At 45.4% G+C, this 27,499-nt stretch overlaps 1 protein-coding gene across 4 annotated transcripts; it reads right to left on the bottom strand.

Annotated features, from left to right (window-relative positions):
• Positions 1–10: 10 nt before the first annotated feature.
• N4BP2L1 (NEDD4 binding protein 2 like 1) lies at positions 11–27,499 on the bottom strand. 4 transcript variants are annotated; one of them, XM_066582966.1, is made up of 5 exons: positions 27,271–27,499; positions 9,202–9,329; positions 6,773–6,861; positions 4,531–4,607; positions 11–1,738 (listed from the first exon to the last, which is right to left on the bottom strand). In XM_066582966.1, the coding sequence occupies exons 1-5, from the start codon at positions 27,453–27,455 to the stop codon at positions 1,636–1,638; spliced, it is 582 nt and encodes a 193-aa protein (XP_066439063.1). In that variant the 5' UTR covers positions 27,456–27,499; the 3' UTR covers positions 11–1,635. The 4 variants fall into 4 exon arrangements, with proteins under 4 accessions (XP_066439063.1, XP_066439057.1, XP_066439081.1 ...); XM_066582960.1 differs by having other exon boundaries at positions 12–1,741; XM_066582984.1 differs by lacking the exon at positions 11–1,738 and adding an exon at positions 2,998–3,141 and having other exon boundaries at positions 4,485–4,607.

Genomic DNA, 27,499 nt, shown 5'->3' with positions numbered 1-27,499 from the left:
CTTTTTGATCACTTTTATTGCATTTTTTGGGGGGGAGACAAACAAAATAAGCATTTTGTCTCCGTTTTTTAGGTGCAGGATAAACCGCGTGTTTATTTTATTGTAAAAATTGTTACAAATTTGATGGTACCAAATATGCGGGTTTTAAAAAACTTTTTATACAAATAGTGCACAAAAAATGTTTTTTTTAATTTTTTTTTTTCTTTTTCTAAAAAAAAAATATATATATATATATATATTTTTTTAATGTTCCTGGCAACTTGAACCATAACAGCTCTGATCACTATGATAATGCATTGAAGGCCTTCTGTACTGCAATGCCTTACCACTTACAATAGCGATCATAGGCAATGGCAAGCCGGGACACCAGTATCTGGCATGCTGTTGCCATGGAAATCCATTAGCCCTCCATGATTATGTGATTATATCGCAGAGGACTGATGACGTCAGAGGGAGTGCGCCCCCTTAGTGAACCCTTTGCATGCCATGATCTATATAGAGTGTGGCATGAAGGAAGGGCACGAGTGGGGATCGCTGTAGTTAGCCAACCTCCCCTGTAACAGAGGGGATAGATATCATTAACAGCCAGCTCAGCTTCTGAGCCCCAGCCCTCCACAGGATGTACGTTTACATCCTGTAGCATTAAGGGGTTAACTAACTCTTTAAAATCAATATCTGATCTATTCACCCATTAACATCCCCTGCTGATCAGCTGCTTGAAAAGGTCTGCAAGCGCAACAGTATCTGCGCCCGGTCCAGCCCTGCACAGAATGCAGCTATTATGACTACTACATGCTTGTCCCATTCACTTCAAGAAGACAAGACTGTAGTACTCAAACCAGCCCCGTTTTTGGTACAAACTGATGCTTTCTCGGGCTTGTAAACAGGCTGCAGCGCTCACACGAGTGCCACGGCCCAATCCTTTAGGTGATCGTGGGGATCCGAAGAGGCGGACCCCATTGGGCACAATGATGGCCTAGCTTAAGGATACGCCATCAATTTTAAAAGTCTGGATAACTTTATGGAAAAAAAAGCTGATTTGTGCAATCATCAGGGCATGTGATTATGGTCCCAATCAGCCAACAAACGCTCATTTGTCAGCTGCTCAGCTCATTTATGCTGCAGTAATAAGCACCAGTGCTCTCCCCGTGTAAATGGGGGATGTGCAATTGACAGTGATGAACGCTGAATGTTTGTCCCCCATTTTATAAAAGGGCCCTTCAATCAATTCTCCATGTACAGGTTTCCTGGGAGTGAGGCATATTGATCAGTGCTCATACACAGTTGTCAAAACTGCAGTTTAAAGCACAAGGGACAGATGCAAGAACGTGCACAGGAAAGTCGAATTAAAAAGAACCTGTTCTGAAGGAACACTAAAATAATGGTCTCATTTGCTTTGCTGCTCACCAGCCTGAGCCCTAGAGCAGCGCCTTTAACACCGGACACCTTCTAAGATGCGGGTCCTTTACCCATAGTGGGAAGCTCTGGCCTGCAGGCTCCTTGGTCATAGAAAGCAATGTAAGACCTCTAACAACATACCTCCATGTCTGCTTAGCAGGAACGAGGGGCTGCAGCACTGGGAAATCTGTTGTTTCCTGCAGCACGGATGGGATTTCAGAATCACATGTTAATGTCTTAGTATGGCTCTTCTGCGTGGAGGACCATTTGGAAGGTGACATCGTGCTGGTAAGCGTTCTTCATGCGCTGGATCTTTTCTCTGGAGACGCCGTGACTATTCCTTCTAAACAAAGAGGAATTGCTGTTATCGGACCCGTTATAAGGAGTTTTATGCAGTATTCATGAGCTATGCACAACTCCGACTTGGTGAGACTACTGGTGGAGGGAAGACTGAGGCTGGCCAATGCCTGGATACGACTCCACTGCTTCAGCCCAGATGCAGTAAGGCAGATTCCTTCTTTACACAGCATTTTATAGGAAAAACGTGGCGTTTTCCTTGGCTAAGCACGCATGGTTATTTTGCTAGGGAGGGCGAATAGGCCCGTGTTCAGATTTGAGCTATCAATGACATTGCTTGGCTCTGTCATAAGAGCAGAACAATAAGAATGAGGAAAGCGCCAGATTAGCATAAGACGGAACAGACCATTCCTGATGGCCCTCAGAGATGATAATGAGGGCCTTCGGCTTTCATTCTTCTGCCCGTTATTTTACCGGACAAAATAGCACAACATCCTGCACTGCTTTATGCCAAATCTGCATCAAAAGGTCTAAATGGTTCCTCCGATGTAGATACGAACAGAACTTAAGCCACTGCAAGGCAGCACTGGTAGCGGTACGTCACCTGTATGAACAAAAGATCATGTCCATGGTTGAAAGTCTAATATGCCCCATCCCTCTTTCCCTGGATCGGTCAGGTAGAGAACCACCCAATTCTGCCAAAATCAGTGGGTTCTCTTGACTCTTGCAGGTAACCTGTCTTACCAGAAACTAAGTTATGGCACTCCTAGGACAGTTGTGGAGTCCAAGAGTGTTCTTATACTTACCCAGCTTCTTGTTCCCTCACTGTCGCCCTCGGAAGTTGGCGCTCAGTCTTTGGCCATGACTCTTCTTCAGTTCAATCTCTGCCACATTATGGCACTGCGCACGCACTGATAGAGAAGAGTCAGACTTACAGACCAAGCACCAACCTCCAGGGGATAGAGTCACACTCGCAGACCAAGCACCAACCTCCAGAGGTTAGAGTCACACTCACAGACCAAGCACCAACCTCCAGGGGATAGAGTCACACTCGCAGACCAAGCACCAACCTCCAGGGGTTAAAGTTACACTCGCAGACCAAGCACCAACCTCCAGGGGTTAGTTACACTCACAGACCAAGAACCAACCTCCAGAGGTTAGTCACACTCACAGACCAAGCACCAACCTTCAGGGGTTAGAGTCATACTCGCAGACAAAGCACCAACCTCCAGGGGTTAGAGTCACACTCGCAGATCAAGCACTGACCTCAAGGGGTTAGAGTCACACTCGCAGATCAAGCACTGACCTCAAGGGGTTAGAGTCACACTCGCAGACCAAGCACCAACCTCCAGGGGTTACAGCATGGAAACCGAGAACCAAGTATAAGATGTGCACCCCCAGACTCCACATTCCCATGCGCATGTGTTAAGTCCAAGTAGGCTCAAGCTATGAGATGGACTTGAAGATTTTACCTGCAATGATCCTACATCAAAATATCAGAATTTTGTGCTGCTGCTCAATCTTCAGCATTTCGCTAGCAGTATAGCCTAAAACCAGAGGTGTAACTGGAAGCTCTTGGGCCCCAATGCAAAATCTGTAACAGGGCCCCTTGCCCACCAGGTGCTATTTATAATACTGGTATCTTCTTATGTAATAGAAGGGCCTTTGGGTTCCCTATGGTTTCAGGGCCCGGTAGCGACTGCTACCCCTGCACCCCCTATAGCTACACCACTGCCTGGAACATTCCACCAAGAGTGACCAGGACTACAGCAGATGTTTACTGGTATTCAGTTTCTGCATGCAAACAAGAATGTTCCTATTCACCTGTTTTTGACCCCAAGCTTCAATAGATTCAGGAAAAGTAGGATACCAGACTCTATAGTCTAGCTAAAGGGCTTTGGAAAGATGGGTGGATTAGAGTGCAAGACCAAAGTGGAGGCAGCCATTTCTCTGCAAATGCAAAAAAGTGTAGAATGGCCATGTCACCGCAGTGTAGAACATACAGCGCTGGGTATGGCTTATTATATATTTTAACCCATTTCCTGCCTGTACAGTTATTGTTTATTATGATCGTTGCTGACAGAAACCCCTTTAACTTGCTGTAACTTTATTTCACGGCACAGCGAAGTCTATATTAGTTATAGCAACAGTGTAAACTTTATACAAAGTATGACCCCCATGTTATATATACATAGTCTCACGGCACCGACTGCATGAAGCATCCTACTGATTTGATGTCAAGCTGGTGAAATCAGGAAGAGATTTTCTAGTTGTAATCTTCGAATTTTCAAGTATCATCAGACCAATGTCCCAGCATTTAAGCCAGAAACCTCCTCGAATACACCAAATTTACCAGAAACCCTGGGTTTCCACCGCTATTCAGTAGCTGCTTCAGCGATTCATGTCTTTTATAGCAGTGCGAGTTGTGGTGGGGAAAAATGGACTAAATGAAACTATTGAATTTAATGGGACCCTCCAGTTTCAGGACTAAATTTGATCTCAGGACTGGAGGGGACGGGGGTATATTACCTGGAGTTGTTATTCTCTATGGTTGTCCATGGTGGCCGACATAATCTTCAGACTACCTAATCTTCGTAAGGCACATGGGTGAGAGTGGTTCATGCCCGATATACTTGGGCACAACTCACATGGCACAGAACTGTTGTACTAGACTCGCACAAAAATAGAACATGCCGTGATTTTTCCGTGTCGCTTTAACAGAACTCTATAAATCCCCTCACAGAGAAATGCTTTGATGTTATTGCAATGGTTGGTTACTCCGCCACAACGGCAGTGAGAAGAGGTGCATTATGGGTGGTATTTCTCACACATTACCTTGCTAGTTCTCCTACGTTGAACTTCCAGTGCGTGTTCGGTTCCAGGAATAAAACTTGGTATCTGTTCTGAAGAGCCTGCAGTAAAGGACAGGAGTGACGGACAGAAACTGTGGAAGGGTTGCTGCAGCCACACTGCACATCCCATGTTCTACCAGGAATCATGCTCAGCCTCTAAACTCCAGCTTTTTTGTCCTTGATCTGTATACTCACTTTTCTTTAGGCTGTTTTTTTTTTTTTTAAACTTTATTTTAGCCCAAATCAGAGTGAAAAAGAGAATCGGTCACCATTTTTTTTTACTGAGGGTAGTATAGGACGACAGGCATGTTGATTTACAGCAATATGTCTTCTGTATGTATATGTGCAGTAGTTTGGGAGAAACTTGCATTTTATTAGAAGCACCGCACATAGAGAACTGGTCTTCCATATTCATGCGCTTTGGTTAGCCCTGCCCACCAGCAAGGCTAACCACGCCCACTCCATCCTTTTCAATTCTGCATCAAAATTGGCATGGAGCCACACAGACCTTAGTGCAGAAATTACTGCGGCTTGTGGTGCGTCCTGTGGAAGCTTGTGTGAAAGCAACCTAAAAGGGAGAAAGCTGTCAATTAGTGGCCAGAGGTATACTGGGCGGGGCTAACCACAGCTCATGAATATGGAGGACTCTGTGTGCTGCTATTCCTGCACCGATACATACAATAGCTGCAATCAGCATGCCTGTCACTATCTTATGCCTCAGCAAAGGCAGCATCTACACGAGGGAGTGCCATTTCATTCCGAGATATCACATTTTTCAGCCAGTGATTTTTCCTGCGATTGCAATGTGTTTTGCGAGAAAAACATATCATGTTGCTGCATGCAAAAATGGCATGTTGTTTCAATAGGAAAAATACAAAAAAATCATATTGCACTCGCATTATATTCACATTTCATGCGATTGCATTTTTTTCTTTCCTCCTGAACAAACTAATGGGCAATTTCTGAACACAATCGCCCCAAAATAGGGCATACTATGATTTTTCTGTCCGAGAGAAAAATCGCTCATGTAATTAAACACATTGAAATTAATGTATTATTTTCTTGTGCACGTTCCCTTCATATCGTTCTCAAATGTGAAACTTGCCCCTGTAAATCCGGCCTACAGTGGTGACTAATTCCCTTTAAGGAAAGGCTTCACTTTTTCTTCACATCTTGCTTCGGACTGAAGAAGTCTCATGATAGTATGTAAATTTGGCCTTCATAATTAATCTCTACATTTTAAGGTTGCATTCACACAAGTGTATTATGGTTGAATCTACCGATCCGACCGCTAGTTTGCCGACTCAAACCTGCGGCAAAAATGCCCCCTTAATACATTAATGTGAATGCAGCCTGACTTTATGTCATATTTAGATTAAGAAATCTGTGTTAATTTCCTATCACCTTCTCAGCCTGAAATCAGTTTTTCTGACTCAGCTCCAAACTTCCTGCATAAACTGATCTAACCCCTCCTACTCTACTGTAGGGGCACAGTGGGAGGGTAGTTTGCAGAAACTGCTAAGCGGTATGTTTGGCCTGTTTGATTTGGCCCATATGATCAGCAGTGGGTGTCAACGGTAATGGCAGCTAGAATAGCGGATAATTCTAATCCCAGACATATAACCCCTTAGATGCCACGGTCACTTTTGACTGTGGCATCTAAGGGGTTTAATACAGTAACTGACACTATCTCCAGGGGCCTAATGAAAACCCCTTGGTCTGTCCTCCTAGGTCCTAACAGAGACAGGGACTAATAGGATGCTGCTGACAAGGGATAACATACAAACTCCATGCAGATGTTACCCTTCATGGGATTTGAACTCAGGAGCCCAGCGCTGCAGTCAAAAAATGTTAATGACTGAGCCACCATCCTGCCAATGACCAGGTCCTGTTGAAGGTCGTTCAGATTGTTTTATTTTCCCATCTAATGTGGATTCACACTGAAGCTTGTCACATGATCTTATGCTGCACTCCGGGGTCACGTGTCTAATTTCCATACGGGGAGGCTCCAATTGTGAAAGAAGCAGTGTCTCTAATAAAGGGGCCACTCAGTGTATTGTATATCATAAATGTGATTCTCTTTGTCTATGGTACATATTACTTATTTTCCAGAATAAACCACCATCACTGACGGCATAGGATTTAGGAATCCTCTTCATGGCCTAATTGTAGCAGATAGCAGACAAATGGCAAACAGTGTGCAGAAAAAACAAAGTTTTTCTTACCATAACTGCATAGGGCTTCATGTGCCAGGCCACAGTGTTGGTGTTATCTATGATAATCGGTGTCTTCCCTCTGTTCATTGCTTTGCGTGCTAGAAAGAGAAAATATTCTAAAACCATCCAACTGCTGGCGCCATCACTTCAAATCATAAATACCGCAGGAAAATGGGAATTATAACCAGATTTGGCCGTCCTACAGAGGTTAACTTGACTGTGATAACTTTTTGTGACAAGTTATCTTAAGCCATTGAAAATATATTGCCGACTTAGCACAACAAAAGCCATTGAATAGCTATTACAAGGGCAATTAAACTGTGGCACAGAAAGTCATTTTAAAAGGCTATTCTGGTGATTTTTATCTTATTCATTCATTATGTAGCTCTTCCCCCAGTATATATAATATACGTCAGCTAGTGTTAGCTTGGTTAGTTATTTATTTCTGTCCGAAACTCTTGTCCTCCTTTTCCTCAGATGGTCGTGTGACCTCAGTTCTGACCACCACAGATTTACTTGGGGTTATGTGCTCTCAGATTTAGGCCTCATGTCCACGGGCAGATCAAATTCAATTTTTTTTCCATCAGCTACCAAAATTATCTTTACTGTGTTTTTTTCTGTGAAATATAGGGCAAAATTTTTTTTTTCACTGACTTTTTAAAAAATTTTTTTAGTTTTATTGGGGGTAAAAAGCTAAAAATTATTTTTTTTATTTAATAGTTGTTTTTTTTTGTTTTTTTTTTAATTATCGCTAAAAAAAATGTTTTGGACATTTTGATATAGGATATGTATAGTTTCGGATTACAGGGTGCATAAGGCGACGGTTTTGGCTGGCGTCGACTTTGGGTCATTTTCTTTTTTTTTATTTTATTTTTATTTCATTCTGTAATTCTTTTTAACTCATTTTTGCAACTAATTTTTTTATTATCTATGTCCCCCATGACGTCATATAAGACCTTTGTTATGTTTTTTAATTTCATACTTTTCCACTGTATCTGGGACATTCACAGGAGCCCTAGTTACCGAGAAAAATATCCCCCTGTAGTGACATCAGTGACTAAGAGACCTGATCTGGGTCTGCTAGGACCCTGCAGCTCTGCTTTAACAGAGGGCACCCAGCGGTCACATGATCCCCAGGTCACATAGTGGAAGTAATACCTCCACTTACACTTTTTAGTATATAGCGCTCAACCAATTTAAAAACCGCTTCTACCTTCTCCTCCGGGTCCTCTGCTGTGTCTAATAGCTGAGGACCCCACCTGCTTCTGCTTGATTGCAGTAGCAGAGGCTTTAATCCCGCACCGTACATCTCGTATTGGTGTGGCCTAAAGCCCAGGGCCAAGCGCTGTATATTTACCGTGCTTGGTCCTTAACAGGTTAATAAGTGAATTGTAGTTTAAAGGGTTCTTGACCTAAGCACAGTATCCTGGAGCTTGAGAAAGGCTCCCTGGAGCTGACATATTATGTGGGTAAATAAAGGATCTGCATTGGAGTGCTGCCTGGATTTCTATTATTTTGTATCCGAGGGCTGTCTGGCAAGGTGTCCATCGTAGCGATTTTCTTGTTACCGCGCTGCTGATTTCTATATGCAATGATATCATAGAGCATTTTCTCAGGTCCTGACCTCCATCAGGCCTGCTTTAAGGATTGTTCACACTGCACCTTTTTGTTGCAATTTTTGGGACAAAAGCTGTTGCAGTCATATTATATAGGAAATGTCACATTCAAGACGTGATCCACAATGTGGGTCACGTCTTGAACGTGGTCATGTTGTAGACGGTGCTGTGCCTGTCAATTGTCATATTGTGTATTCTGGTGCAGGAGTGAATACAAGGAGGAAACCAGGAAAAACAACCCAGTAAAGCCGGCTGCATACGGCCGTGACGGGCTCCGCAGCGAAACTCCACGGCGGAGCCCGTCACGGCGCCCCCCCGGAGATCCCATACTTACCTGCGGATCCGGCGTCCTCGCTCCCGCATGACGCTTTCCCGTCCACCGCCGCCGCATCATGTGACACGCCGGCCACGTCACATGACACGCCCACCGCGTCACATGACGCAGCCGACCGTGTCATATGACGCGCCGGCCACGTCATATGACGCAGCGGTGGTAGGCGGGGAAGCGTTTTCACGCGATCTTCCGCTGTGCTACAGCGGAAGATAGCGTGAACAGACGGCTTCCATTGCCTGCACCCACATAGAGCATGCCACGGGTGAGGACGGTAGATTTCACGGTGCGGAATTCCGCGGTGGAATTCCGCACCGTGTGCCCTGAGCTATTAGGTTCAATAGAACCTAATAGCTGCGGGCAACGCAGCGGATTTTTGCCACGAATTACGCGGCGGAAATCCGTCCGTGTGAAGGAGGCCTTAACCCCAGAATGGAGAAGCATCTGCTGCCCCGGATGTTGTATACAGTATAGGGAGGGTGTTGGGTCACCTCGCTTCTGATTCCACTTGTGAGCATCTTGTAGTAGATCAGGATCGTAACTGTAGCTTCCATCTTCCAGTAAAAAATAGTCGTCGGTGCTGAACACAACGGCGCTGGGGTAATCTCTCTTCAGCTTCCTAGAAAAAGAAAACCGAAGAACTCAGTAAGTATGTCTCCTGTATAAGACGGTGCTGGCGCTCAGCTGTGACATGCATCATGTTGTCTAACATCTTATTCTCACATCCCCTCCCAATCTAGAGAACACTGCGCACGTCTACGAACATTACCTCCGGACAGCGGACTATACATCAGTGTATAATAACCCGACACGGCTTATCAGCCAAATCTTCAATTATACGGATGGTTGCTCTTTCTTAGTCCTGGAAAAATCATACCGCAGCATAAGTGTAGCCCCAGAAAAGTACCGAGATACAAGACGTTTGCTTCTAGCGATCTGCCTCTAAGTGGAGAACTAATGTCTAATAATTATATGAATACCGTCTGCATGGCAATAGAATTTATACAAGCCTCATGTGGTGTAATGTGTTAGCAAAACAACTCGGCCCTCATGTGGATGCATTATGTAACTACACGCTATGCCTCACACTCACTCATCATCACCATAGATAGCTACAGGGTGGGCCATGGAAAAGTATCCCAGCACCCACACTCTTATGAAAGCTGTCTAAAAGAAAATTTGTCTTCATTATCCATAGCAACCAATCACAGTACAGCTATCATGTCTTATACTGCGGAAGTAAAATGAAAGCTGCGCTGTGATTGGTTGTTATAGGCAACATAAACAGATTTTCCTTTAGACAGCTTCCATAAGGATGTTCAGCATTTTTATAAATGATCTGGAGCAGGGAATTCATGGGAAACTAATCAAATTTGCCGACGACACAAAACTATGAGGGATAGCTAACACTAGAGAAGAGAGGGAGAGTATTCAAAAAGATCTAGAAAAGCTTGAACAGTGGGCAGCGACTAACAGAATGGTATTTAACAAGGAGAAATGCAAAGTCCTACATCTGGGCAAGAAAAATGAAGAAAGCACATATGGAATGGGGGGAATTGGGCTAAGCAGCAGCACATGTGAAAAAGACACGGGTATACTAATAGATCATAGACTGAACATGAGTCAACAATGTGATGCAGGAGCCAAAAAAGCAAACACAATTCTGGGATGCATTAAGAGAAGCATAGAGTCTAGATCACGTGAGGTCATTATCCCCCCCTCTACTCTTCTTTAGTCAGACCTCATCTGGAATACAGTGTCCAGTTCTGGACAGCCTAATTTAATAAAGACATAGACAAACTGGAGCAAGTTCAGAGAAGAGTTAGGGCTCCCACACACTTGCATTTTTTTAACGCTGTGATATTGCTGCGTTTTTTAACGCAATTGTCAATGGGACTTTTTAGTGTTAAAAACGCATTGCAAGTTTGTGCTTTGCAATTTTTGTGTGATGCGTTTTTAACATTAGAAAGTCACATTGACAATTGTGTTAAAAAAACGCAAGTGGCCAAGAGCCCTTACCGAGATGGTGAGCGGTCCTCAAATCATGTCCTATGAGGAACGGTTAAAGGACCTGGGAATGTTTAGCTTGCAAAAAGAAGGCTGAGAGGAGACTTAATAGCTGTCTACAAATATCTGAAGGGCTGTTATAATAGAGGTTGTATTATGTTTTACCACTTTGGCACAATATAAACATATATTTTTTATAGGAATACTTTTTTTGAGCACTTTTAATTACTTGTGGGACAACTTGTAGTTTATATTGACATCATTTTGAGGTATATATAAATTTTTAATTACTTTTTTTTATTCCTGTTTAGGAGAAACAAGATCATTAAAATATTGGGGTTTTTTGGATTTTTTTAATGGATTTTTACGTGCTTAATAAAAAAATGTTAACTTTTTTTATAGTCAGGGATGTTAAGAATGTGGAGATAACATTTATGTGTAAGGTTTCTTTAGATTTTTTTTAAATACCTAAAGTCTTGCGTAAGGGCAAAAAAGTTTTAATTTTTTTTTCTTTAAAAATATTTTGATGCCCTCCCTTCTACCCTCCCTTTCCTCTCCCCCCACCCCCGCTCTCCGCACATGCTGCGGCAGAAACTCAAAGGAAAGTAATTTTAAAAGCCATAATGGACTTACTGATGGAAGTATATCCTAATACTTTTGTACTATGCAATCTGACAGACAGCCTAATATAAATGCATGATTATTACTGCAAACCCTGTATGTGAACGGAGATCCTGTTTAATTTGAAAAATGTTTAATTAGAACATATTAAATAAAAATATTTTGATGCCATGGTCAACAATGACTGCAGTATCTGCTGGGTTAAACTGTGTAGAGGAGTGATTAGGTGAGCAATTTCTCATCATTTCACTCTTTTCTGGGGAAAAACCCCATATGGGACAACCAGAGAGCCAAGATATACTTTGATTCATGGGAGGAAGTGGGGGGGGGGGGGGGGGTATGATGAACAAAACTTCATGTCACCCCTCCCCTGGGACAGGGAGATATGCAAGAGGATCACAGATCTCTACTGTCTGCTCATCCCCATCACCCTCTCCTCTGCACACACTGTCAGAAATGACAATTGTAACTTCATTTTTCCTGACTCCACTTCAAATAGCTGTAACTCCAGTTCTTTAAGGGCTACGAACATGCCAAGCATCGTAGCTTTAAAATTACACTGAAAACATGTCGATAGCTCTGATAGAACGGGGGCTACAACCATTTAAAGTAGAATAAGCTCTAAAACTGTAATGTCCTTTTGCTGCAGAACAAACAGAGGTCCTTCTACAAGAAACAAGCCTTCATATGTCGATATCAAGAGTTATGGCTCTTTCAATGCAACAATGGAAATTGCTTGGTCCCTAACCCCTTAACGTTACAGGACGTAAGTTTACATCCTGGCTGCGGGGTACTTAACGCAACAGGATGTAATCTTATGTCCTATGGCTGGTGCAGGATCAGAGGTGTACCTGCATCATCCCGCAGAGGGAGCCGGCTGTGACTGATAGCAAGCCTCCCGCTGCAACAGCAGGGATTGATGAGAACAGCGATCCCCGCTGTTAACCTCCCATAGGCCACTATCAATGTACATCACGGAATGTAAAGGGATCACAGAGGGAGCAGGCTTTTCCTGTGATATCAGGGCCGATGAATAGCCATGCCAACTGGATGCCAGACACAACGACAGAAACATTGTATAGTATTCTTGGAGGATGTCAAAGTAAATTGTAGCTCAGTATAAACTGTGTTCAAATATGTTTGGAACTAAAATAATTCTAATTCTGATCCTTTCCACATCCCAAAAATATTATCTATATAAAGATGTCAACAAACTATACAATTCCAATGTTCAGAGGGATAGACATAATTATCCCCGAATACACGCATGTACGTATTCACATGCTACCGGTGGGGAGGGTCCGGTGTGGTCGCCTTTTTCGTGTCATTAAATCCAAATAATCACACATTCAGTGTTTTCCTTTCATTTTAATTCCTTCAGTCAGGAATATACTGAGTATGTAATCAGTTTAGACTCCATGTTCTTCTCAATCATGACTTTTGAACGTCATTGTTGTGGACAGAGAGCCAAGGTAAATAGTCTTATCTGGAAGGAGGTATTTGTTGGTGTATGCACACAAAAGAAGAATCAACCTGTGTATATTGCGGTATATCTGGTCTTGGGCAGAGGCATACAATGTGTGTTTGTTCTCTACTTGTAACAAGATATGCAATGGGTATGGGACTTTGGAACTCAGACATGCAGGCATCTGTAAAAGGCGGGGCTCATAAGAGGGGGTTGGAGTTCACAAGCGGGAGGCCCACAGTGGATTCCGGCTGTGAGCCTGGCCGGTGACCTTGTGTACCTCATTAAACTGTACTGTGGATGACTACGAAGGCTCACAGGCAGTCATGCTCAGTATTTTTTTTTTGCTTGTATTTCCCATGCTGTCACTTAGCAATGACACCAGTACCTGTAGCCCATACGCAATGTTAATTGCGTATAGGCTGCGGGTCAGATGCCTGCATTGACAACAATGGAGGCTGTTCGCTTAGATTCCGCAGTAAAATAGGGCATGCTGCGATTTTTCTTCTGCTCATGGGATCCACGTAGACGCCGATCACAGAATAAACAATTCAAATCCAGTAGTGTGAGCCCGGCATTAGAATAGTATAAACGTTTCACATTTCTCGGAAACAAATTGGAAGCTTCAGAGACAGAATGAGGACATGTCATATCCGGGTGAACCCCTAGGAGCGAGGGGAACCTTTGGTGACGGGATGAGGACGTGTCATATCCGTGTGAACCCCTAGAAGTGAGGGGAACCTTTGGTGACGGGATGAGGACATGTCATATCCGGGTGAACCCCTAGAAGTGAGGGGAACCTTTGGTGACGGGATGAGGACGTGTCATATCCGGGTGAACCCTTAGAAGTGAGGGGAACCTTTGGTGACGGGATGAGGACGTGTCATCTCCGTGTGAACCCCTAGAAGTGAGGGGAACCTTTGGTGACGGGATGAGGACGTGTCATATCCGGGTGAACCCCTAGAAGTGAGGGGAACCTTTGGTGACGGGATGAGGACGTGTCATATCCGGGTGAACCCCTAGAAGTGAGGGGAACCTTTGGTGACGGGATGAGGACATGTCATATCCGGGTGAACCCCTAGAAGTGAGGGGAACCTTTGGTGATGGGATGAGGACGTGTCATCTCCGTGTGAACCCCTAGAAGTGAGGGGAACCTTTGGTGACGGGATGAGGACGTGTCATATCCGGGTGAACCCCTAGAAGTGAGGGGAACCTTTGGTGACGGGATGAGGTGTCATGCCGGTGGGTCTACTGGAGAAGATACTTAGCACTGGTTGCTGGTCCAGAGTCAACTTCCTGGTAATCCGTAAGCTGTAACCACTTAACTAATAATGTAATAGAAGATGTAACCCGTATACTTACTAATGATGTGATGTCATTCGCAATTTTTAATACTTTTTGATGTGATGTCTGCAACTTTTATCCTTCGTATATAGATATAACAATTTACAAAAGGAGGACAAGTATTCCCCACTTCGATCGATTATCACTTAATTTAAATAAATTATGATAAAACTTCTATACTGTCGTACTCTCTTTAAAGTGTGATCTGAACCTTAAGGCCCTTTTCACACAGGCGAGAAAATCACGTGAGATTTGTGCGTTGCGAGACACACAAACCTCACATGAATGTGAATCCCATTATTTTGAATAGGGTCATTGATACACAAGTTATTTCTTCCCAAGTCGCATCACACCGCAATGTGGGGGGGGGGAAAAAAAAATCACAACATGTCCTATCTTTGGACGTGCTCTTGTATTGCATATTGTTTTCAATGGGGCCGGCGTGAGCATCGCACCACATGGTACGTACATGAGAGTGCAATGTGAGGCTTCCCATTGAAAACAATTGGAAACACTCCGTGATCCTTCCCCAAATTGATGAGGCAGTTTTAATAAAAAATGCCTCACACCTGCAGGGATATCGCATATTGGCGAGCGCAATATCACGGCCCGATATTGCAGTCGCCCATGTGAAGTCAGCCTAAGGCGGGGTTAACAAAATCGGGTAGGTGAACTCTGCGAGCCTGGCCAGTCACCCTGCGTACCCGATTTCTCTGGATTGCGGATGACCGATGTGGCTCGCCGGTGGTTATGCGCAGTACAGGTTTTTTGCATTGTTTGCATTTTCCGCACCGTCACTAAGGGCCGACGTGGATATCTGCAGCCAATGAGCAATGTTAATTGCGTATGGGCTGTGGGTCGGACACCTCCACTGACTTCAATGGAGGCCGTCCGCTGCAAAATAGAGCATGCTGCAATTTTTCTTCCATTCGCGGCCTACAAAATTTGTGGGTGTGAAGGAAGAATTGAAAGTTCATGCCTTTCGATGCCTGCATTTTGCCGCGGATCCTATTTTCTCGAATCCCCGGCTCTGTAATTAACACTTTCCTGTTGCAGGCTTTGCGAGGGGGCAGCATTTCAATATGCAACCCTACAAGGGCTCCTTATAAAACGCAGGGAATAGAGCGTGCTGCGTTTTACACAGATGTCCCATCGCAGCTCCAACACAGGTGAGAATGAAAGAATGACAGTCCATAGACTTCCATTGCCTCCATTCACCGCGTTACGCACGGGAAAACCGTGTGCATAATACAGTGATAATACACCCGTGTAAATGAGCCCTAACTTGCAGTATTGTACAGGTGTAGCTCTTACCTCTCATAATCCACTTAAGAAGCACACAATGATGGCTTTGTGCTGTTTAGTAGCTTTAGCCCAGCGCTCCACAGCAACATGTAAATCGCAGTGTCACAAGCCAGATTGTTGCATGTGACGTATCTAATGATTGTCCGGGGGATTGTGTAGCAACCTGAGACTCGCCATCACTGAAACACAAAAGTCGTAGAAAAGCAACTTTTCTTCAGTTCATATCAGTAAGTTGCAGGTGTCACATAATTTACCCCTTTTCAATCCACTGTCTGACGTCTTCCTACATTCTGACTGAAGCTTGTACAGCTCCAATGTCAGAAGACGTCCAACAGGGTATTCTTACCGTCTATTACCACTCCGCTGTTGGAGCCTCTCTGGCGCACACACACTGGCTTTAACCAGCAGATGGCACCTTTGTATAACAGCAAAAAGAGAAAGCCTTTTAGGAAACCCTGAATCCAAAATTGATTGGAAAGGGTTAATGGCCAATTTACAGCTCTGAAACAGTTGCATAGGCATAAGTCACAGACAAGTTGCTCACCTATTTATGCCAACGTGCCTGTGATCATTTTCCGTGACAAAGTCTTATCTTATCTTAATCCAATGAAAAGCTACTGTTCTGTCAGCGCAACCAAACCCACTGCAATCAGCTAATAAAACTTTTATATCTCACATAAACAAGGAATTATACACTGTCCGTAGGGAGGAACTTGGTGTTAATAAAGTCAGGTGATCACAGCAGCATCGGCACTGATTAATAAAGCAGTGTAAGAGGGAGGAGGAAAAAGTGTAATATGAACTACTAGGATTGTAAAGATGATTTATGACCAGCTCCACTGTATCTCTTACTGAGCAGACAATCATAATTTCCTATAGTGGGCTAGTTTAAAAGATAAAGACTAGAGATGAGCGAACCTACTTGGCCACGCCCCTTTTTCGCCCAAGCGCCGCGATTTTCGAGTACTTCCATACTCGGGCGAAAAGATTCGGGTGGCGCCGTGGGTGAGTGGGGGGTTGCAGTGGGGAGTGGGGGGGGGGGGGAGAGGGAGAGAGAGAGGGCTCCCCCCTGTTCCCCGCCGCTACCCCCCGCTCCGCCAAGCCTCCCCCCGCCCCCCGAATCTTTTCACCCGAGTACGGAAGTACTCAAAAATTGCAGTGCTCGATCGAGTTATTACTCGAAACGAGTACGTTTGCTCATCTCTAATAAAGACCTCACAAGAGCAATGTACAAAGGAATCTAAGAGCACTAAATTTTTTTTCCACTGGTGGTATACTTTAAAGTGCACCTCTGACTATAAAAGTCAGGGTTTGAGCCTGGAAATTCCTGTGTTCCAGGCGATGTCTCTCCCTAGTGAGCCATTCAGCCTGCTGGACAGCTCCCCTGCCTAAGGCCACCTGCACAAGGGCGGATTTGCATTGCAGAAACTGGGGCGGGCGTCCAGCTCCGGATCCCGCAGCACATACCTGCTATAGCATGCTATGCTATATAGATTTTTTGGGGAAAGATATAACTTGTATTTTATTCATTTATGTCTTTGCTCATTCTGAGCTGAACAGTCCAATGGGCGGTCCTATCAGTGACTGACAGCTACCCCTGTATGTACAGTCATATACAGATAGCTGACAATCACTGATAGGACCGCCCATTGGCCAAAGTGATTTTCATCTTTGCATTGCAGGAGCCATAAGTCGTTGACATAGGCTATGAGGGTGTGTTCCTTGGGAAGGGGGATGTTGTGGGCAAAATAGATTGCTTAATGGCACCACTCTGGGGCACATATAATGTGTTGTATGAGTTTTATGACATATTTTTGGGCAGAGATGGAAAAACGCCCCAGAAATTCCACCATTGTGTTTGGATTTTGTTTTTACGGCATCCACCATTCAGTAGAAATTACACAATAACTTTCTTATCTGGATCAGCATGATTACTGCAATACCAACCTGAGAGGGATTTTACCTTTATTTTTCACTACTTTTGCACAATAAAAACACAATTTTAAAGAAAAACAATTGAATCTGCACGGCTGCGTCATAAGACCCATAACATTTCTTATTTTTCCGGTAAGGAGAGCTAAGCGAGGTCTTGTTTTTGCGGGAAGAGTTGCAGTTTTTATTGGTTTTATTTTGAGGTACATGTGACTTTTGGATAGTTTTTTTTTTAATTGTGTTTTTTGTAAGGGAAACAAAACAAAAGTACAAATTCTGGCATTACTTTTTAAAATGATTGCGAGCAATAAATAATTTCATTGTTTCGGTCGCTAGGAATGTGTTAATTCCAAATATGTGCTGAGGTACTTGGCAGACATGGAGGCCTTTTGTCAGGCTTCTGGCTGCCATGGGGACCCATTGGTATATTGCGATAGTATTGTGGAATGCTGATGGGTGAAAGAAAGAGCCGGGAGGAAAAAATGAAAATGAAAAAAACAAGGGCTGCATCCATAAGGGGTCAGTAAAATGGCGTATTGGCCGTCAATAAGGCGTTAAGGAAAACTATTTTTTTCTGTTATCTTCGCTTTCACACCTGTAGGTCATCACTAAGCACATGCACAGAGCTGCCAGTAAAATAATACCCCTCATCTGTGGCATAAAATAGAGAACCTGCCAGCTGCTTGGCGCGGCCCAGTTTTACTTTTTCCCCCCAGCTGGTATTTGCATTCCCACAAACTCCTGCTGTAACCGACATGTCCAACACAGTATGTCACAATCCACCGAAAATAATACCGTTAACATATAGTGTCGCCAAACACCCCGACTCTGCAGATGATTATGACTAAGCACAGGCTTTCTGAGTTTTTTTTTTAACCCCTTAAGGACCAGGCTGTTTTGTGCCTTAACCCCTTAGTGACCAAGTCTGTTTGCTCCTTAATCACCAAGACAAATTTTGGAAATCTGACACGTGTCACTTTAACAAAGAATAACTCCGTAAAGGTTTTGCATATCCGAATGATTCTGACATTGTTTTTTCACCACATATTGTACTTCATTTAAGTGCTAAAAATAGAACGATAGAATGTGTATATTTATTAAAAGCGCCAAAATTGGGTAAATTTTGAAAAAAAATTATCATTTTTTTCACATTTTCAACTACAATATCTCAAATATGTGCAAACATACTGTACAACTTTTTGACAAGATATATATTTCTATCTGTTTACTTTATTCTGGATGCATATTTGAAAAACTTTATTTTTAAAAAAAAACCATTTAGGAGACGTACAAATTTAACATTGATGATCAACATTTTGAGGAACATTTTGTTTTCCTACACCAAGCCAAGATTGCAAAGGCTCATGGGTGTCAGAATGATAGATACCACCACAAATGACCCCATTTTAAAAACTACACCCCTTCATATATTGGCTGAGGGGTGTCATGATCATTTAGACTCCACAATTTTTAAAAAATATTTATAGGTTTTTTTTAATAATTGTATTTTTTATTAAATATTTTTTTTCCTTACAAAGAAATTATACTTTAACAAAAAGGGGTACAATTCCCACATCGGGGACTATGAGGACATTAACATGGTTTTGGTTTGGTTTTTTTTTGGGGGGGGGGGGGGAGTTGACATTTTTCCACTGTAGCTGGGACATCTAGTCACTGGCAGAGCTGTGATAGAAGGAAGACCATTTGCTTCCAAAGTGGTCTATATTGATATTATAAGGTGTAAACTGTGTAGCCGATTTAACTGGCACTGAGGCTTCATTTTAAGTAGCTGACATAAGTGTGCAAATCATGTGATGAGATAAAGGTCTGGAGAGGCTGGCACAAAATGCAGAAGTATCATCAGCCTAACCGCTTCCAAGATCAGTTGAAATACTAGAGCAATCACTGGCAACAACCGCCACCTGGGAATACAAGGAGACTTTTATATACATTTTAATGCCACTTGTATCATCTTACAGTCCAAAAATATCACTGGTGTGTATACAGCACATCACATGAAAAAGGAGCTCAGAGCAAGTAGTGAAAACTGAACAGAAGAAAGTTAGCCTCTAAAAACTACACAGTCCCAAATATATTTAAAGGGAACGTGTGATCAAAAAAGGACCATTTGTAAAATTCAAGTTTTTATGTAAAACATTTTTTTAAGAACCTTTGTTTTGTTTCTTACTGCAATGTCAAAAATCTATATTTTAAAAATATCCTGAAATCCTGCAGTTTTCACACTGACCACAATGTCTAATAATAGTCTCACACTTCCTGCTCTGTAAAGCCCATGTGACCTTGCTGCTGAACCCATGGGATCTGCTCGGCGTCTCCTCCTCCTGCTGCTAATGCAACGGACCCTTCTCCATCATCAAAGATGGGTAATACACTAGCACAGTACAGTACTGTACAATTGCACTCCAATGTAACAGCACAGAGAACACAGTGGTAATGCTGAGGACAGATAATGATGTCACCTGCAGTCCTATGTAACACCACAGAGGACACAGTGATAACGCTGAGGACAGATAACGATGTCACCTGCACTCCCATGTAACAGCACAGAGAACACAGTGATAACGCTGAGGACAGATAACGATGTCACCTGCAGTCCAATGTAACACCATAGAGAACACAGTGATAACGCTGAAGGCAGATGATGTACTGTAGTACAGCAGATGTCACCTGCAGTCCTATGTAACACCACAGAGGACAGAGTGATAACGCTGAGGACAGATGATGTAGTAGATGTGACCCGCAGTCCTATGTAACAGCACAGAGAACACCGCTATAATGCTGGGGACAGATGTACTGTAGTACAGCAGATATAACCTGCAGTCCTATGTAACACCACAGATCACACAGTAACATGTTCAATAACATGTTAAATGTTCGTTTATTCTTTACAGTAGTCTTTTATATTCATTTATTATTGTTTTTGGTATTAAAGACCATATTTATTCTTCATTAAATGTGGTTTGGTGTTTTTTTGGAATGTCTAGAACGAATTAATTGGATTTACATTGATTCCTATGGAAATAATGACCTCGAGTGGCAACGGTTTCAGGTTAAGCAGATTGCTTTCAGACGGATTACCAACCTTAGTAGAGGTTTTACTGTATATAAATGCTGCTAACTGCAGCTCAGTCAGGTTGGCCGCCCCCGGAGTCATAGACAGAGAGTAGAATAAGAAAAAAAATCTACAGTCAGAAAATAAGAACAGATTCGAAAAATTGAATATGTTTCGCTATCTGGGTATAAAGTGATGTATTCCCTTTAAATGATATAGACGCCCAATGATTTCAATAACAATTTTATTTTTATTCCTCCTATGGTGGCGCTGCAGGGAAATTGAATACTTTACGCCAATCTTACCCACAAATTACAGTGAATTGATGAGGGTCTTGTTGATGAATTGTTCAATGATGATAATCCTTAAAGGGATCTCGTCAACTATTGGCATCATAAACTAAGTCTAAGGAGCTGTCTCCTACTCACCCGCTCCCCCCGCAGTATCCCCCCAGAGAGGTCAGCGCATGCACACCAGCGTGACTCTTTGCAGGAGGTTGCACACACGCACCTCCTATTCATCTTAAAGGGATCGCACACAGCCTTCTAAAAAGAGTCAGGCTGCTGTGCGCGAGCTGACACCGCAGGAAAGGGAGAACGGGTACGTATGACACACAGCTCCTGCCCGTCACCTATACTTTAAGCACCATAACTTAGTTTATGGTGCCTTTAAAGGTTCCCTTTAAAGAATTTCCACATCTGTGTCCCATCGAGTATCACACAGTAACTCATTCCCCGTTAGTGTTGCTTTTACGGACTCTAGTTTGGATCAGTTTCTACTGGGTTTCTTGATGTTTTTTTGTTTAAACCAACTGAAGCTCACAGTAAGGGCGCCTGTACACGGGCGATATGTCACTGCGTTATCCGCGGCGACAATCCAGCCACAGCTAAAGCAGCGAACGCTTTCAATAGACTTCACTATGTAAAATGCAGCCTGTCGTCCACAAGCGGAGAGTCATAGCGATTCTCCGCTCGCGGGATTCAAATTACGGCATGCTGCGATTCTCCGCAGTGAGCCTAACTATCAGGTAGGTTCACTCTGGAGACCTGTCATCTCTCCCCCTTGCTCGCTAGCGATATTCCGCCTCGCCCATGGACAGGGGGCCCAAGGCCGCCAGCACATGGCCGGGTCGGATTGCACATGCCGGATCCCGCGGTGGAATCGGACACTGTGCTCAGCCGGTGACCCCTGCGTACCTGGCCGCAGTCTTCATAATCTGTGCTACTAATGTGCGGGTCAGGGCGCCGGCACATATACAAAGTGCAGATTATGCCACGCCGTCACTAGGTGATGACACGGATCTCGCGACCTTTCCGCAATGCTGACTGTGGAAGGGCTGCGAGTCGGACAGCTTCAATTGTCCTCAATGCACAGAATCCGCACAGAATCGCAGCATGCTGCGATTTCTCCTCTGCGAGCAGAAAGTCACAATCGATTTCCGCTCGTGTAGAGGCTGACGCCCGCTCTGGATTCCGCATTGCAAATCCACCCGTGTGCAGCCGGCCTTAGAGTGACCCTCTGGTTTTGGGACAACATTCTGCCCAGGGACAGCAGTGGGAAAGGGGTTATTATACCTGCAGTTCTTCTCTGTTGCTCCTCCAATTTGCTGGTTTTGGGCCCTATTTTTGGCAATCCAAGATGGCAGAAGCAATTTTCTAAACTACTAGAGATGAGCGAGCGTACTCGGAAAAGCACTACTCGCTCGAGTAATTGGCTTTATCCGAGTATCGCTGTGCTCGGGGCTAAAGATTCGGGTGCCGCTGCGGCTGACAGGTGAGTCGCAGCGGGGAGCAGAGGAGAGCGGGCGGGAGAGAGGGAGAGAAAGATCTCCCCTCCGTTCCTCCCCGCTCTCCCCTGCAGCTCCCCGCTCCGTGCCGGCACCCGAATCTTCAGGGACGAGCACAGCGATACTCGGATAAAGCAAATTACTCGAGCGAGTAGTGATTTTCCGAGTACGCTCGCTCATCTCTATAAACTACCTAAAAGACTGCTCTGGTTGGCAGGTACTGATCACATGAGCAGCTCTTTCCAATCAGAGAGCAGATGTAGTGCACTGGTAGTCTAAGACTAGCAGGATCCACAGCCGGTAGATCGGAGGGACAGCAAAGAACTGCTGCAGGCAGTACACAGCCTGTAGTAGCCCGATACGTCTCAGTGACAAATTGTATATATATATATATATATACACACATATACACACATACACACACACACACAAATACGCTCATGTGTATCCCTGATACTTAACAGTTCTTTGCTGTCCCTCCGATCCACCAGTTCTGGGTCCTGTTCTCTTTCATCCATGATGGCCAACACTATCTTCAGGCTACCTTACATATACATTAGAAGATGCCCAATGTGCTTCATAATTCTACATAGTGCTGAGCAGCAATACGGCAAATATTCACTTACAATGGGGTCTGTCAATGTTTCTGTTGTTCTGTCAGGAAGAAAAGTGCCAGAACCCCCGACAGAGGCGGCCCCCAGTAGTGTGAACACAGCCTAAACCTATTGCAACCAAGGTACATGGGGGCATAGCGAGATGGTAATACTAACCCTAAGCGCTGTCCCACGGGTGTGTGCATATTTGCATTATGAACAAGGCTTTTTTGTGCCCGCATTGGCATATTTTACTGCATGTGACACAACGACCCCCCGATTTAAATAATTAGCCTAATGAGTTTCACGTGTTCTTTTTCCCACAAATTGCGCAGCTTATTGCACATTCCGTTGCCCAATGCGCACACCCCATAGACTTCTATGGGGACTTTTGTGCGCAGATGTGCACAAAAGTAGAGCATGCTGCGTTTTTTTCAGTGCGCACAAACAGGCAACGTGAATGAAGCGATTGACAACCAATGGGCTCTATTCTCTGCATATTGCGCGCACAAATACGCCCGTGTGAACTCTCGCTCAGACATAAAACATTCACCAAATTTGCTTCACTGCAAGTATAAAAATCAACATTAATTCAGCTGCCAAATCCATTATCTCAGGAGTCATTTGACTTGGCACCACCTTGTGTGGCATCAACCAGGCCTGGATAGAAGTAAGCAAATGTGTAATGTTTAAAGGCTTGTACTTCGGAGAGTTATTCAAATCTCACATTGTGCATCAAAAAAATCAGACAACTTCTAGTGTATATATATATCTTTGATAAGATGTAGCCCTCACTTGCAGGCCCCTCATCCAAATCTGCCCCCTCCATGAAATCAACATAGTGGAAAAGGATGATTCCTTAAACCCATACGTCCTAACTGCATATATACATGTCCACAGTATATATGGTGTATGGGGTTTCCCTTTCACCTCCGTATATCCACATGTTTCTTGGGTTCTGGCCCGATTGGGTTACAATGTATCATTTGCTGGCTCTACTACTTCTTCTCTTCCTCTTGCTTTTCGGGTTCCTCGGGGTTTAGTCCTATGTCCATTCCTCTTTATCATCTACACAGCCCCCACTGGACAGCACCATCTCCATGCTGATGACACCCAACTATACACCTCTTCATGCGACATCTCAGCCTACAAAACACCACTGATTGTCTGCCCGCTGTCTCTAACATCATGCCCCCCCCCCCCCCTCTATCTGAAACTGAACCTGTCAAACACTGAACGTCTTGTGTTTCTTCCATCTACTAACTGACCTGAACATTATAACGCCATCTCAGTCTGTGGCACCACCAAATCTCCTAGGCAAGATGCCCGCTGGTTTAGGGTTATCTCTGACTCTGATCTTTCCTTACTCCCCACATTCAGTCGCTTGATCATTCATGTTACCTGGCCCTCAAAACATCTCCAGAATCCATCCTTCTCTCACTGGGGAGACATCAAAAACTCTTATTGTTGCCCTGATCCTTTCTTAGCTTGATTACTACAACCCACTACTAATCCGTCAGTATTATTGTATCTTGACGCCACCAGGAAGTACTGGTGGAGACAAGACAGACTGCCGGCTGCAGGTCCTGGCAGGCAAGTATAATTATCCCGTCCCCTGTTAATACTGTTTTATGCTCCTGCTTCTTCGTCCCCAGCCCACTAATCCCCGCTCCTGGTTTCCCCTCCCCTCCCGACTCTTAATACTGCTCCCTGCAGCAGCATCTCCTCTCCCGCCTCGCCAGCTGTTAAAACTGCCCCCCTGCGCCTGCACTTTGTTGCCTGGCCCTGTGCTCCCCGCTGCTGCTGTTAGGTGTCCGATGCTGTTGTCCCCGCTGCTGCTCTATAGTTCCCGTGCCAGTACTCCCCGCTGCAGCAGTTTCTCCTCACCAGCCGTTCTGCGCTTCTGCTCGTTCTCCCTGCGCACAGGCGACGTGACATCTCCCGTCCCGGCTCCTCTCCGCGGCTCCCCATTCTGTCCTGCGTGGCGGCGTCAGGATATCCTCGGCAGTGCAACATGTATTGCTGCATCCTGTGTATTGATTGCTGGCTGCCGTGGACGGTTAGGGTTACGGATGATTTTCCTCTCAGCCTCACATTATTAGTTGTAAATATAATTTTATTAGTTGTAGATGTAGGACTAAAAGGAAAATGATCCATAACCCTAACCGTCCGCGGCAGCCAACCATCAACACACACTGTGCTGCTAGGACCTTTGCGACGTCAGCCTATCGGGAGCTAGGGGTGTGAGAGGGGCGTTCCTGCATCCAAGCCCTGTCAAACCCCTTCCTTCCGGTGGTGTAAATATACAATAATACCTAATCCGTATTCCCCTCACTAAACTCTTCACAGTCTGGCTCATCTTTTTGTCCAACGGCTTCATGGATACCTCCACCCGGTACCGGCGGCGCGGCCTCCACCCGGAACCGGTCCCGGCGGCGCTGCCTCCACCCGGAACCGGTCCCGGCGGCGCTGCCTCCACCCGGAACCGGTCCCGGCGCCGCTGCCTCCACCCGGTACCGGTCCCGGCGCCGCTGCCTCCACCCGGTACCGGTCCCGGCGCCGCTGCCTCCACCCGGTACCGGTCCCGGCGCCGCTGCCTCCACCCGGTACCGGTCCCGGCGCCGCTGCCTCCACCCGGTACCGGTCCCGGCGCCGCTGCCTCCACCCGGTACCGGTCCCGGCGCCGCTGCCTCCACCCGGTACCGGTCCCGGCGCCGCTGCCTCCACCCGGTACCGGTCCCGGCGCCGCTGCCTCCACCCGGTACCGGTCCCGGCGCCGCTGCCTCCACCCGGTACCGGTCCCGGCGCCGCTGCCTCCACCCGGTACCGGTCTCGGCGCCGCTGCCTCCACCCGGTACCGGTTCCGGCGCCGCTGCCTTCACCCGGTACTGGTCCTTGCGCCGCAGCCTCCACCCGGTACCTGTCCCTGCGCCGCTGCCTCCACTCGTTACCGGTCCCTGCGCCGCTGCCTCCACTCGTTACCGGTCCCTGCGCAGCTGGTTCATCCACTCTAAAATACAATATAAACTCCTCACTCTCATCCATAAAGCTCTCCACAGTGCTGCACCTCCCCAGATCTACTCTATTATCTCTGTCCACCTCCCTACCCATTCTCTCCGCTCTGTTAATAATCTTAGATGGAACGATTATCATTCAAAAAATCATTTAAAGAGCGAAAGTGAACAATAATAGTTGTCAAAAACAAAGCCAACGAAGAGTAACAATCATTCGCTTTTCGTTGTCATGTATTTTATGCAGCCATAGAGATCATTGTCGGCTCGTTCACTAATTGTTGGGTTTAAATACCGATTGTTTAGTGGTTCTCATTCCCTTATACAGCGAATACGAACCGCGTCTTGCTTGAACAAGGCATTGATGTATCTCCCTCTATAAACAGGCTGCGAACTGTTTGCTTGTTCAAACACCAATCGGCAGGTCTAAACCGGAGCCTAAAATCCTATTTAATCTAAACCTCCGACTCCCAACTGCAAGACTTTTTCGGAGCTGCACCCCTTCTCTGGAATGCGCTACCCCAGACAATCAGGATAATCCTTTATGCCCATGGTTTTAAGTGAGCCCTAAAGCCCAATGCGCACAGGCGTATTTGTATTGCGGAATTCGGAGTGGATTCTAATTGCTGCCCATAGACATGCTATGCAAAATCGCTTTTCAATGTCCACGAGTGGAAATCCTTTGCGATTTTCCGCTCGTGGACGGGACGCGGACTCCGCGTCATCGCCTAACGAAGGCGAGGCGTCATCTGTACGGCGCATGTGCAGCGCGGGCCCATCTGCATACAGATGAAGAACACTGCAGACAGGTACGCAGGGGGTCCGCAGAGGTCACTAGCCTGGCACTGTGCCGCGGGATATATTGGCGCTATATAATTATTATTACTCAGCCTCTGCTTACATTGGCGCTCTGCCATCCGTTTACAATGAAAGCCATGATACCGTAACAGATGTCGTATGACGGATCCCCACAGCACCTGATCGCCCCCATTGCTGCGCCATACTGACCCTCAATACTCACGGAAACTAAGTTAGGGGGGTGGGGGGAGTATACTAAAATATATATAATTACTTTTTGTTGGGGGGGGGGGGGTCTATCAAGGATTCTGCACTTTTGATAGCAAGAATAAAACCGCATACAGCGCCATACCAGCAGTAGAAACCTCAACAGAACCGCCGATATGCCTACAGGGTCCGGCGGTGCGCCGTGTATCCCGCGTACACAGCAGATATGGCAGATGTGAACACAGGCTTAAAGAATTTGAGTATTTTCAGCTACTTTCCAATTTTTTATATATAGATATACTAAAGACCCGGAAAATGACTTTTACAATGTAGCAAGTAGGTACAAGCAGCTGTGCCCCCCTGTGCCAGGCACTGATGCCCCTTCCCCTGTGCCAGGCACTGATGCCCCTCATACTACCTGGCCAGGCTGGTCTTGCCGGAGCCCGGCAGCCCCCGCAGCAGGTAGATCTGCTTGCCAAACCTGGAGGGCGGAGGGGCAGGAGCGGGGCGCTGCTGGCCCGGGGGTCTGTTCTGTGCCGGCCGCTGGGGGCGCCGCTCGTCCAGGCGCAGGTTCCCGAAGGAGTTGATGAGCCGCTCCGCCATACTGCTCAGCTCCGGCCCCGCTCCCTCCTGTGTCAGGGGCCGGA

This window comes from Eleutherodactylus coqui, chromosome 1 (genome assembly GCF_035609145.1).
Source record: "Eleutherodactylus coqui strain aEleCoq1 chromosome 1, aEleCoq1.hap1, whole genome shotgun sequence".
NCBI classification, from domain to species: domain Eukaryota; kingdom Metazoa; phylum Chordata; class Amphibia; order Anura; family Eleutherodactylidae; genus Eleutherodactylus; species Eleutherodactylus coqui.
Note: the sequence above shows the minus strand (reverse complement) of the source record. Positions and strands in the feature narration are given on the sequence as shown.

Excerpts from the sequence above, each read along its gene's own strand:
- N4BP2L1 (XM_066582960.1), bottom strand. The coding sequence starts at position 27,455 with ATGGCGGAGCGGCTCATCAACTCCTTCGGGAACCTGCGCCTGGACGAG. Across the intron at positions 9,330-27,270 it reads GGCAAGACCAGCCTGGCCAG|GAAGCTGAAGAGAGATTACC; the intron begins GTAGTATGAGGG and ends TTCTTTTTCTAG. Across the intron at positions 4,608-6,772 it reads TGAAGCCCTATGCAGTTATG|GCTCTTCAGAACAGATACCA; the intron begins GTAAGAAAAACT and ends CCTTTACTGCAG.